This window comes from Cervus canadensis, chromosome 10 (genome assembly GCF_019320065.1).
Source record: "Cervus canadensis isolate Bull #8, Minnesota chromosome 10, ASM1932006v1, whole genome shotgun sequence".
Classification (NCBI taxonomy): domain Eukaryota; kingdom Metazoa; phylum Chordata; class Mammalia; order Artiodactyla; family Cervidae; genus Cervus; species Cervus canadensis.
The window spans coordinates 63,332,517-63,345,788 of NC_057395.1; the positions used below are offsets into that span (position 1 = coordinate 63,332,517).

The following is a 13,272-nucleotide window of genomic DNA, read 5'->3' on the forward strand; positions in this document are numbered from 1 at the left end:
CCTCAGACCCTCTCCCCCAAAACTATGCCTTTGGCTTCGGACCCCCAATCCCAGATATCCTCCCTCAGAGCCGTGGCGCGGTTGTGTTTCCAGGATTATTTATTTAGCTTCTTCCCCCTCCCACAGGGCTGCCCCTCGGGCCCCCTCCTCCAGTTCCATCTCTTTGGACCCTGCCTCCGGAGCTGTTCTTTTGGCCTCTGCGACCCGCACCCAGAGCCATTCCTCGGCTCGCGTCCCGAGGCTGGTCCGGAGCCGGCGGCCCCGCGGGTCCCGCCCGGGTGCTGCCCCCGCGCCCCTGGCCGCCCCCCGCCGGGGCGGGGCGCGCGGAGGCGGGGGCGCGCTGGCGGCCGAGGCGGCGGCGGCGGCGGAGACAGGCGGGCCGGGCGCGTGTCCGCGGCGCGGTGACTCGGCGGCTCCGCAGCGGCTGCAGCGGGAGGACCCGGCCGGAGCCGCCGCCGCCGCCGCCATCGCAGCCGGGCGGCCGGGCCCCGCCGCCGGGATGCCGAAGAGCCGGGGCAGCCGCGCCGCGCCGGGGCCGCCGCCGCCGCTGGGCCTGGCCCCGCGCTGCAGCCGCTGGCGGGCCCCGGGGCGGCTGCTGCTGCTGCTGCCCGCGCTCTGCTGCCTCCCGGGCGCCGCGCGGGCGGCGGCGGCGGCGGCGGCGGGGGCCGGGGACCGGGCGGCGCGGGCGGCCGAGGCGGAGGCGCCCTTCGCCGGGCAGGTGGGGCTGGCGCGCCGGGCCGGGCTGCGGGCTCGGGGCTTCCGGGCAGGGCGGGGGGCGGCTCCGGGGCCGGGGTCGCGGAGGTGGCGCGCCGGGGGTCGGCGCCTGGGGTCCGGGCTAGCGACCCAGGGCGGGGGCCGGGGAGGGCCGCGCAGGCCCGCGGGGCCCGGAGCCTCTTCAGCACCGCGGACAGGGGCAGCGGGCGGGGGCGGAGCGGGAAGGGTCTGGATTGTTGTGGCGGCGGTGGGGTGTGTGGCCTGCATGACTATGTGTGAGGGAAACCGTACAACGCCTGGGAGTAAATAGTAAGCGCAGCCAGTCTGTTGTGGGTTGGGAGAAGAAACCGAGGATGTTCGAGCTGGAGACGGGAAGGTTGGGGGGAGGGGGGTGGCGGGGGACCGGAGAAGGACTCGATCACTGTCTTCCTATCTGAAGGGCTGTCACGTGGAGGAAGGATAGACTTGCTCTGCGTGGCCCCACAAAACAGAACTAGGGCCCACAGGGGCGGGGGTAAGGGTTGCAAGAAGGCAGATTTCGCTCTAATACAGGAACAAGTTTGTAACAATCGGAGCTGCTCAACCAGCTTCGGAGGCGATGAGCTGCTCATCACAGACATGTGCAAGCAAAAGCTCCAGGAAGGGATTGGATGGATGCATGCATAATACCTGCATGGATACAAGCATAATAATAACAATCATGCCAGCTAGCGTTTACTGTGCTCTCACTATGTGCCAGGCCTGGTGCTAAGTTTTATAAGAATTATCTCGTTTAAACCTCGAAACTAGGAGATAATTTCATTTTACAGATGAGGATATAGACCCGGAGAACTAAGTGAATTGCCCAAGGTCACACAGCTAGTGAGTGATGAAGTTGGAATTCTAACCTAGGCAGGCTGACTCCAGCCTTCACATATTTAACCATGATATTATCCTGTGTCACACAAGTCGGGGCAGGGGCATTGAACTAGGTAATTTCTTTGGTCTCTTCAAACCTATAGCAATTCTGATAAGTGATGTTGAGACAGTGGGTTTGGGGGTGGGGTGGGGTGGGCTGTTTGTTTTTTGATGAAGAATACCAGAGTAATTGCCTCACTTATCATAAGAGATGGAGTGTGTTTGTTGAAGCAGTCTGTTCAGAAGAATCTGCCAGAACAAGGATTCGTAACTGGGCATCGGAGTCTGAAATCTTGTATAAAATTGTGTTTGCATGTGCAAATGTGTTTTTCTTGGAGAGAATCCCTAGATTTCTTCAGACTGTCAAAGGGGTATATGATTCCCCCAAATCAAAGTGTGTGGAAAGTCTCTAGTCTTGCTTGTAGTTTTCTTCCAAAGGCCTTAAAATTGCTGTTGACTTTAAGTGAAAACTTTCCTTAGCCTGTTTGTGTTTTCAGCTTTATTTCATCTCAAAGTGATGCATTTCATGAGTTTATACCCTATAAAAAGTAGAGTTCCTTTAGTCTTCCCTGGTGCACAGGGTAAGATGGAAAGACCCCAGCCTGGGATTTAGGAGGCCTGGGCTTTTAATCCTACCATGGTTTCTGTGACCTTGGCCATTTTCTTCCTGAACTTTACCACCTCTAATACAAAAAGAGAGGGGCTTCCCCGGTGGCTCAGTGGTAAGGAATCTGCCTGCAATGTAGGAGAGGTGGCAGGAGCCGAGGGTTTGATCCCTGGGTCAGGAGGATCCCCTGGAGAAGGAAATGACAACCCACTCCAGTATTCTTACCTGGAAAATCCCAAGGACAGAGGAGCCTGGTGGGCTACAGTCCATTGGGCTACAAAGAGTCAGACATGACTTAGCAACTCAACAACAACAGTACAAAGAGATGGGGTAAATGATCGCAACTTTGAAACCCTTTTATTCCTGTGATATTTCAAGCATTAAGAGCAAGCTGTTTTGTTGAAAATGTTAGGATTTGAAGAGAGAGTAGTGCTACCTACTCCTTGTTTTTATCAGTTTTATAAAGGCTTTGATTATTCCACCTCTCTTAGCCTTTGTTTTTTCATACTTAAGTTTCCCCCTTACAATAGATCACCTCTAGAATAGCCACATTCATTCTCTGAGTCATTTTAGTTGCCCTTTTCTAGCTATCCTTGAGCCATAACTTTCAATAGATGTCAACCTGACCATTGTCCCCAGATATGGAAACTTCTCATCTTATACAATAGAGAATGATTTCCTCTTTGGTTTTTAGGTCCCTTCCCACTTCTGTGCATCATTTTGTCAGCCTTCCTGACCCCAACATATTAGGACACTGCCTTTAGGAAACAATCTGCAGCAGCTCCCTGATCCCCTTCCTGGGCCAAAACTGATAGCCTGGAACACAACACCCTATCCGTGGATTATTCTTACCAGAGCACATTGTTACCTTACATTTCCCCAGGGTGACGTTTATCTGCCATTTTGCATCCCACTCAGTACCTTCCTTCAGCGCACGCTCTCTCTCTCTCTCTCCTTTGGCAGAGCATGCCCCTACCTGAAAGGGCTTAATACGATCTGCAGTCCTGAAATTTTCACTTTGCTCTACTTCTTCTGGATCACTTATAAAAAATTTAAATCAGACAAGTCCTGGCATGGTCTCTTGGGGCCCCCTGCATTTTTAATCTCCCTTCATTTAGAGATGTGACCAGCTCCATCTATTTATTTGTATCCACCTGTTTATTTCTTGCCTTCTATTCTACTGTTGTTTCTTTTCTTCTACTGTTTTCTATCTCTCTCTGAGTTCTCAGGCCTTGGTTTAAAAAAAAAATCACCCTCAATTTCACAATGACTCCATTTTCCGTTTCTAATATATCATCCAAAACTTTCTGTAAGATAATTATATCCACTGCTTCTCTGAATAATTTGGACACTATTATCCTCTCACTGAATCGGAGTGGATCACATGATTGAGACCTTATAGAAATATTGTTGCTTTTCAGCCAGCACATAACATTGATTAGTCCTCTCTCAGACTTTTAAGGTTTCTGGAGTCTGACTTCTCCCTACCTCCTCACTAGAAGCTGCCTTTCCCCCTGTTCATCCATACACATCCTTACTCCAGACAAGCTCATCTCTCCTTTATCCTAAGACAAGCTACCTGTGTTTCCCTGGACATTTACACATGTTGTTTACATCTGTACCTCCCCGCATCTGTCTGCCTCCTTTCTTAAAGTTCCAGCTTAAGTCCTGCTCTCTAGGAAACTCTCCCTGACTTCTCTAGGCATTTTCTTCTCTTTTCTCAGAGGAGCACTTTGAGGCAGCTCCAGACAGTTTGTCATTAAAAAAAAAAAAAAAAAATCTAAGCATCATTTAGGGGAAAAAAAGTTGTGTTCTTAGGCAGGACCTTCCCCAACCAAAGCATTTTATGTTTTTATTTACTTATTTTACCCCCTCACCACCACCACCCCACTTTATGTTTTTAGATTCAGCACAGTCCCCAACTCTTGATGCTCATTGTTGGTGTTTTGTTTGGTGGTTGTTTTTCAGCGTGGATCATTTTAAAAGTCTCTATTGAATTTGTTTCAATATTGCTTCTGTCTTATGTTTTGGTGTTTTGACAGCAAGGCATGTGGGATCTTAGTTCCCCAGTCAGGGGTGGAAGCTGCACCCTATGCACTAGAAGGTGAAGTCTTAGCCACTGGACCACCAGGGAAGTCCCTCAGTGCTCGTTGTTAATTACTCAGTAAGCAACCCATGATTCTGCTCTTCATCCTTTATACCAAAGAGTTACATGTATCTGAAATGGACACTCATGGGCCTGTGGTCTCAGGATGCCTTCTAAAATCTTCTTAGGGATAAGACTCATTGCCTCCCTATCCTTCCTTCAATGAAATTAGTGTTGCTCCTCTTGACAGTGGTTCTATGATGATACCCTTGAGTTCTTTCACAACTCTTTAGGGAGGCTGTCTTCTAGTGGTGGTGGCATACAATAGAGAGGAATTAAGAGGTGGCCATGACCTTAGAGATCACCAAGAAAGCACACAGCAGTACTTACCAGGTATTTCTTGAATTGCTGTAAGTTGCCCAAGGTCACTAAGCCTGAAGTAGAACTTTTCCTTGGTCTCCTGACTTCTTAGTTGAAAGCAATTTCTCTATCCTTGGCTTTTATTTCATATTTCCAATCTTTTATCACCAAAAGACAAAGCGCCCCCCCCGCCCCAAATTCATTCAATCTGTTTTCTCCTTTGCTTTCTTGAGTCTTTCTTTTATATTTTGCACTTTGGGTGGTCCCACTGATTCTCTAACTGGCTTCCTGCATTTGGTTTATTTAAAACATCTCTTTCTCTTTTTATTAGCTGAGTGTCCCACAAATAGATTTTTGGCCCTCCTAACTTCCAATTTAATTCTGAGGAGGGTTGCTATGGGCAGAAAGGGGTAAACCAATCACCACTGGCCACATGAGCACAGAAAGTGACTCCAGGTCCGAGTGGTTAATGGATTCCTGCTCTCTCAACTGGTTTTGAGAGTCTGCTCTGGGGAGATGAAGAAAGTTCTTCAATTTGCACCTGCAGTCAAGAAAAGTTAGAGCCCTGAGTGAGTCTAGGGGTGCATATGTATGTGTGCGTGCTCAGTCATGTCCGATTCTTTGTGACCACATGGGGTGTGGTCCATCAGGTTCCTCTGTCCATGGAATTTTCCAGGCAAGAATACAACAGTAGGTTGCCATTTCCTCCTCCAGGGGATTTCCACGACCCAGGGATCAAACTCATGTCTCCTGCATTTTCTATGTTCGCAGAATACCACCTAGCCACCTAGGTCTAGGGATGGGAAGCGCTAACAAATTCCGAAGCCAAAAATTTATTTCAATGTGATCATGCCCTCCAATATATCTTCATTCTTGTCTGAAAAAATAACTTGTCAGGGATTTCCCTGGTGGTCCAGTGGCCAGGACTCCATTCTTCCCCTGCAGAGGGCATGGGTTCGATCCCTGGTTGGGGAATTAAGATCCCGCTTGCCACTCAGTGCAGCCAAAAATTAAATAAATAAATAGAAAGTGTCACGCTTTCCCTAAAAGCAGCTATTCAAAAAATTTTTTTCACCATGAGGAAGTTCTTCCTTTTGCCTAACTTGAGCCTAATCTGCTGTATCTTTCATTCATTTTCTCTTATTATGACTGTGTTTTTTCCTGTCACTGTAACAGCCTCATAGCTTACAGTGCTTTGCACTTTCCAGATGCTTTCATGCATGTGGCCCCATTTGATCCTGGCAACAGCACCATGAGGTAGACAGAGACGATATCATCCTCATTCTATAGAGGGGCAAATGGAGACTCAGAGAGACGTGACTTATCCACATGTTGTCCAGGGACCCACATGGAGCTAATAAGCAATAAAGCAAGGACCCAAAACAGGGTTTTCTGTCCCAGATCTGAGTGTTTTCCCCTCTATACTAAACTGTCCTATTCTGGAATATTGTAATAACCTTTAGCCATTCCAGTCACTGAAGGAGATAGTTTTAGAGCAAATACAAGTAAATTATAGTAGTACCATAGAGGTTAATCTTAGGAAACATCTAGCTTTATGATATGGTAGAGTTTAGACTCAAAACCAGAGGAACCAATTCTTAATAAGGCTGCAGCCAATGACACCTAGCAGAGTGTCTGCCTGGCACATTCTAGATACTTGAGAAATATTTTAAAATTGATTATATTATCTGTGTCCCCCACCAACTTTTTTTTTTAATATTTGTATATTCATGGCTGCATCAGGTCTTAATTGAGGCGGGCAGGCTCAGTATTTGAGGCGTGCAGACCTAGTTGTGCTTTAGCACATGAGATCTTAGTTCCCTCACCAGGGATCAAACCTGATTCCCCTGCATTGGAAGGTGAATTCTTAACCACTGGAGTCCTCCCGACCAACTTCTTTTAATAGTGGTTGGAATGGTACAGATGAACCTATTTGCAGGGTAAGAACAGAAACGCAGACATAGAGAACGGACTTGTGTCCATAGTAGGGGAAGGAGAGGGTGGGACAAGTGGAGAAAATAGCATTGACATATATACACTACCATGTGTAAAATAAATAGCTACTGGGAAGGAGCTGGATAGCACAGGGCACTCAGCTGGGTCTCTATGATGACCTGGAAGGGTGGGAGGCTCAAGAGGGAGGGGATATATGTAACATAGAGCTGATTCACTTTGTTGTGCAGCAAAAACTAACATAGCATTGTAAAGCAATTACACTTCAATTAAAAAATAAATTTTTTAAAAAGTAAAAAAAAAAAATCGTGATTGGCATGCAAAAGTCAGTACGTTTTTTGAAGAAGGATGACTGTGTGCTAGAAGCTTAAACAAGGTCTGGTCAAGCACCAAAATGGGAGATGTGGTTGGGGAGGTCAGGGAGTGTTCTAGGAAGAAGGTTGTATCAAAGATGAAACTTTGAGGGAGGACAAGGACAAAGAATGGTGAGTGGGGCTGTCCACAGAGAGAGAAAACATGAACCAAGGCTCCACACAAGTGCGGGGCATATTTAGGAAATGGTAGAGAATTTGATGTGCCTGAGGCCGTGACTTATTGCTGTTTCCAGTGAGAGTGTTTGAGAAAAGTCTGGAAAGGGAGGCTAAGAGCAGATTGTGAAATTGGCTTTTGTCCAAAGGCTGAGGGGAGTCATAAAAGGTTTCTGAGCAGAGAAGTGACCTGCTCAGAGCCGTGTTGAGTGGGTGGAGGTACCCAGGCCAAGTTGTTCTGGGTGCTGGCCCCTGCTGGGGCTCTTTCAGCTTTCTTAGCACAACCCAGGTCTGTGTTCCTGTCCTAGTGTGTGGATAAAAGCTGTGCACCCCAGCGCTGGCCTCCCCCAACAGAGTGATTCTGGAACAAATCCTTCGGTTTCACTGGACCTCAGGATTGCTTTTGTTCAAGTTCTTCCCTGGTGTTTCTTCGTCATTACTTTATGCATTCATTTTTTAAAAATATATGTGTTTATTTATTTATCTGACTGTACTGGGTCTTAGTTGTGGCACATGGGATCTTCAATCTTCATTGGAGCATGCAGAATCTTTAGTTGCGACATGGTAGGATCTAGTTCCCTGACCAGGGATCAAACCCTGCATTGGGAGTGAGGCGTCTTAGCCACTGGACCACCAGGGAAGTCTCATGCATTCATTTTAATGGGCAATTTGTAACTAGGCTTTGATGATCTATAGGATAACACAAAGCCATGTATAAAAAAGATAATACTTCCTCAAAGATCAGACACATTGTTATAACAAACAAGGTAGAGAAAACAAGGCATGGTTATTAACAACTTTGTTAGCAATAATAATTTTAAAACACTTCCGTACCACAAACACTCACATGCACACCATTCTCTGTGCTCCAAAAGCAATGGACCAGAAACAGGTATCCTTCCCTTCATCTTCCCCTCGCCCACCTCAGGAGAACCAACAGCCAGCCTAGCACCTCCACCTCCTGGACCAATCGTCCCTGTAACTGCTTCTCTCCACCACCACTGCCTCCACTTTAAACTTCCATCCTGTCTCGTCTGGCTTCCAGAAACTTCCCACCTGATCAAGCCTCTCTTGCCTACTTCTAATCCTTCTTCCCGTGGCAGCCAGAGTGACCTTTTAAAAATAAATCTACACAGGGGCCAGTTATATCTGAAGCAAATATGGCAAAGCCAAGATTTAACAAAGCCAATAGGTGATTATCCAAGGCCTTAAAAAAAAAAAAAAAAAAAAAAGCTATTTTTATGCCTTTCTGAATGCTTGCAATATTTAATTAAAAATTTTTTAAACAAAAACATCTGATATGTGACTTCCACTTTCACTTTGCTAAAAATGGTTTTTAAGGTAAAGGCTAAACTAATATTGCTGTACTACGGCCACTTCTTTTAATTCTTATTATGGAAAAATTTCAAACACACGTTGAAAGTATAACAAACAGTATCATGAAGCCCCTTGTACCCAGCACCAGGCCTCTGAGGGCCTGCATCACCAAATCCTCCTCAGCTCTCTGCTCCATTTTATACCAGCTTCTCAGTAACCTCCCTGAGAGGTTAGGCTTCCATGGTGGCTCAGACGGTAAAGAATATGCCTGCAGTGCAGGAGACCTGGGTTCAATCCCTGGGTCTGGAAGATCCCCTGGAGAAAGAAAGGGCAACCCACTCCAGTATTCTTGCTTGGGAAATCCCATGGACAGAGGAGCCTGGCAGGCTACAGCTCATGGGGTCGCAAAGAGTTGAACACAACTGAGTGACTAACAGTCTTCAGTAACTAACCTCCAGCTATCCTGGCCTTCTTTCTCGTTTCCTAATATGCAGGCTTCTTCCCATTCAGGAATTCAATAAGATATTCTTTTCCAGGAGTGCTCATTCTTTGACCTTCACCTCTTTCGCTTATATACAGGTCTCAGCTGAGATGATACACCCTCCAGGAGGTCAAGATCTCCTGTCACATACTTACTTTTTTTTAATTTTATTTTATTTATTTGACCACGCCAGGTCTTACTTGTGGCAATGAGGGATCTTTGATCTTTGTTGCTGTATGTGGGATCTTTAGTTGTGGCATGTGGGATCTAGTTCCCTGACCAGGGATTGAACCTGGGCCCCCTGCATTGGGAGCACAGAGTCTTAGCCACTGGACCACCAGGGAAGTCCCATGTCATGGGCTTTCTTTCCCAACACCTTCTCCTTTTCCCTCATTCTACTTATCACCATTGGAATGAAGCGTTTCATCTCTGCATGTCTACCTCCCCCTCCAGTAAGCTCCATGAATAAGAGTTCAGTGGGATTGACAGGCACGGAGACCACTGTTTATGATGAACTATGAAAGACGCTGTAAGCAACGAGTGTACATGGGACCACACAGGTGGTGGTGATGGTGATCTAGTCACGAAGTCATGACTGACTCTTGGGACCCCATGGACTGTAGCCCACCAGGCTCCTCTGACCATGGGATTTCCCAGGCAAGAATACTGGAGTAGGTTGCCATTTCCCTCTCCAGGGCATCTTCCCCAAGCAGGGATCGAACCCAGGTCTCCTGCATTGCAGGCAGATTCTTTATCAACTGAGCTACCAAGGAAGCTCTGAAGCAGAGGAAATCCATTTAACCCGGGATAGTCCTCCCAGGTGAAGTGGCATTCAGGTTGCCTTTCTAAGGATACCTAATAGGTCATCAGGGGGTGACTAGTATCCATGTAGGAAAGGCCTTCTAGGGAGAGGGAGTGAAAAAAGACACAGAGGAAGGAACTTGCAGGCTGTGTTCGGGCAACACAGGTAGGTGAGTAGCTTGAGGAGGGGGCCCGTGGGGTGGGCAGTAGAAGGGTGGGGCACATAAGTCAGAGGCTAAGGCTGGAAAGGTGCACTGGCATCAGACTGTGCGGCTTGTGAGTGCTGGGCTGAGGAGCTCGGACTTTAAGACTGGCGGTGAGGAACCAGAGGATCTGCTCCATGCTCAATCTAATCAAGCTAAAGTAATAGAACTTTATATAATTACTTAGAGGTTAACTACTTCAGCCGTCTGTATTTCAGCTGAGAAACTAAGGCCTGACCACAGTCTTTGTCTACCTTCTTCCCTTGTCTAAACTCATCACTAAGTCAAGCCCAAGAGGACAGAAAACATGGCACTGGAAAGGACAGGAAGACAAGGGCCCTCGCTTCTCAAGAGTGAATGAGCGCATGGTTACACTCCGGGCCTTGGAAGGAGGCCTGCCCAGAACTGGGAAACTCAGACATCCCAGGGCTGACCCAAAACCCCAAATGTGCCACCTCCCTGGGCAGGGCGACTGTCTGGCTTGTGGTGGCCTCCTGGGAGTGGGCCAAGGACACTGTGCAGAGTGCCAGGGAATTCCCGCTAGTGCACTTACCACCCACTCAAGAGACGGTGGCAGCCAAGAGGCAATGCTGCACCATTAAGGTGTTTGTCAAGAAGCTAAGTTGGGCGTTGTGGGCGATCCTGAGAGCCCTTTTTAGACTGGCTGTAAGTGGGGGAAAAAAACAACACAGCGTTTGGAGGCAAACCAGAGCTAGTGTGGAGGGTGTAGCATGGCAGCGGGAACGCTCCTGGGAGGCAGGGCCACCAGGCTCCAATTTCAGCAACTCCACACTACTTGCTCTGTGATTTTGGATAAGTCACTTCTCCCTCAGTTGAATTTTTCTCTCCTGCAAAATGAGCATGTTAAATTAGATAATCTTTAAGTTATTTATTGATGACTGAATTTTCTAGATAAACTACGTGGTTAAGCCCTCAAGTCTGAAGTTTGAAAATATCAGTAATAACTCAGATGGGTTCTTTTCAACAGTGAGAGACTTTATTTTGGGGGGCTCCAAAATCACTGCAGATGGTGACTGCAGCCATGAAATTAAAAGACGCTTGCTCCTTGGAAGAAAAGCTATGTCCAACCTAGATAGCATATTTAAAAGCAGAGACATTACTTTGCCAACAAAGGTCCGTCTAGTCAAGGCTATGGTTTTTCCAGTAGTCATGTGTGAATGTGAGAGTTGGGCCATAAAGAAGGCTGAGCACTGAAGAATTGATACTTTTGAACTGTGGTGATGGATAAGACTCTTGAGAGTCCATTGGACAGGAAGGAGATCCAACCAGTCCATCCTAAAGGAAATCAGTCCTGAATATTCATTGGAAGGACTGATGCTGAAGCTGAAACTCCAATATTTTGGCCACCTAATGCAAAGAACTGACTCATTGGAAAAGACCCTGATGTTGGGAAAGATTGAAGGTGGGAGGAGAAGGGGCCAACAGAGAATGAGATGGTTGGATGGCATCACTGACTCTTTGGATATGAATTTGAGCAGGCTTCGGGAGTTGATGATGGACAGGGAAGCCTGGCGTGCTGCAGCGCATGGTGTCACAAAGAGTCGGACACAACTGAGCAACTAAACTGAACTGAACAGATGGGTTCGGCGGCAAGGCTGGGACCTCAGCAGTGTGGGCAGAGAAAGAAGCAGGATTTTGGTGGGACAGGAGTTGCAGTGGTCCTTTACCTACCTGCCACAGTGATGAGGCTAACCTCTGAGGAGTCACCAAAGAGACACAGTGATTCGGTCCAGCAGCAACGACCAAAGGTGATAGTCCATGTATTGCTGGAGAGGGTGGGAGCAAAAATACAGACAGTAACATTGAGAGAATGCTTCCTGTGTGCTGGGACCTGCTAAATGCTTTTTTGTTGTTCAGTCACTAAGTCATGTCCAACTCATTGCAGCCCCATGAACTGCAGCACAACAGGCTTCCCTGTCCTTCAAGAAACCTAAGATCTTGAGAAAAAGATTCAGGTCCTGGCAATCTCAGTTTAGGACCTGAGGGCCAGACAGGGAAACTGAGACCAAAACCCACTCGTAAGGACTGAGCTAACATAGCAATGAAAAGGGAAGGAAGATCTTAGGGCACGCTTGATAGCAGTCTGCAACAACTCAGTACAGTCTCAGTGTTGGGGCTGTAACTGCTGATGGACTGTTTGCAGACGTCAGGGCTGTTGGGGAGATCGGCAGGTGAAGGACCCAGGAATGTGAACAGAGTTGAGGCACAGAAGGCAGGGGCTGGCTCTTGAGCCAACTTTAATAGAAGGCTTTCCAAAATGGCAACGTGCTTCCTGTCCTAGTAGATCAGAGGTGATACTGAACATAACATGTTCATTCTTCACGGCACAAAGTCGTCACTCCCAGCCGTCCTTACTACAGTGGTTCTCAAGCTTTAGTAGGCAACAGAGTCACCTTAGGTGCTCGCTTTAAAAAAAAAAAATTATTTATTTATTTTTGGTTGTGCTGGGTCTTCTTTGCTGCGTGTAACCTTTCTCTAGTTGCCATGAGCAGGCTTCTCATTGCAGTAGTTTCTCTTGTTGTGGAGCACAAGCTTGACAGATCAGGTTCAGTAGTTGTAGCACACAGGCTTAATCTCTCTACGGCATGTGAGATCTTCCCAGACCAGGGATCGAACCCGTGTCCCCTGCGTTGGCAGGCGGATTCTTAACCATTGGACTACCAGCGTAGTCCCAGTGCTCATATTTTAAAAATGCAGGTTCCCAGTTCCCAGCTTCAGAGGATCTGATTTTATAAGTCTAAGTTTGCATTTGGTAACATGTATTTTTAACAAGCTCCTTGGATGATGCGATGCTGACAGACCATGATGTGCAAAGACTGTCCAGTGAGGGAACACAGCCTCAGTGTTTAGGGCTGCAGCGGTGGAGTGAGGGATTTGGAATTGCCACCTATCAGGAAAATAACAGCCATTATTAGTGCTATCTTTTACTGAGCACTTCATACCACGTATTAGTTATTTAATCTTCACAACCACTCCATGGGGCACATGCTAAGAACATGATGGAGATGGAGCTTGATGTGCGCAGTAAAGAGGCTGAATAATTTGCTGAAGGTCATGTAACAAGTAAACCAGAGAATTAGGATTTGACCCCAGTGCCTTGTGTCTTCAGAACGTACACCCTTAACCATAACCCTAAATGTCCTCTCCACCTGCCTCGCTCCTCACCACTCACCACACCCCACCAGAAGCCTGTTCATGTTTACCTCCTCATATAAGGAAAGCAGCTCTCCTTCTGAGTCCCATTCTAGGAGGCTGTTGACTGAATGCCTACTGCTTTCCTTAAAATGAAGAATTTAGGGTTGAAA

General features: G+C 47.4%; 1 protein-coding gene and 1 non-coding gene across 2 annotated transcripts in view; one reads left to right on the forward strand and one right to left on the reverse strand.

The window, feature by feature from the left end:
- The first annotated feature begins 391 nt into the window (after positions 1-391).
- Positions 392-13,272, forward strand: part of MMP24 (matrix metallopeptidase 24) — a 53,294-nt gene continuing 40,413 nt past the window's right edge. Inside the window, exon 1 of the mRNA XM_043479411.1 lies at positions 392-718. Coding sequence (XP_043335346.1) covers positions 500-718 — 219 coding nt within the window. The 5' untranslated portion in view covers positions 392-499. The remainder of the gene's footprint in view (positions 719-13,272) is intronic.
- Positions 9,214-9,286, reverse strand: TRNAG-CCC. Its single transcript has one exon. It is a non-coding gene; the product is annotated as a tRNA-Gly (tRNA).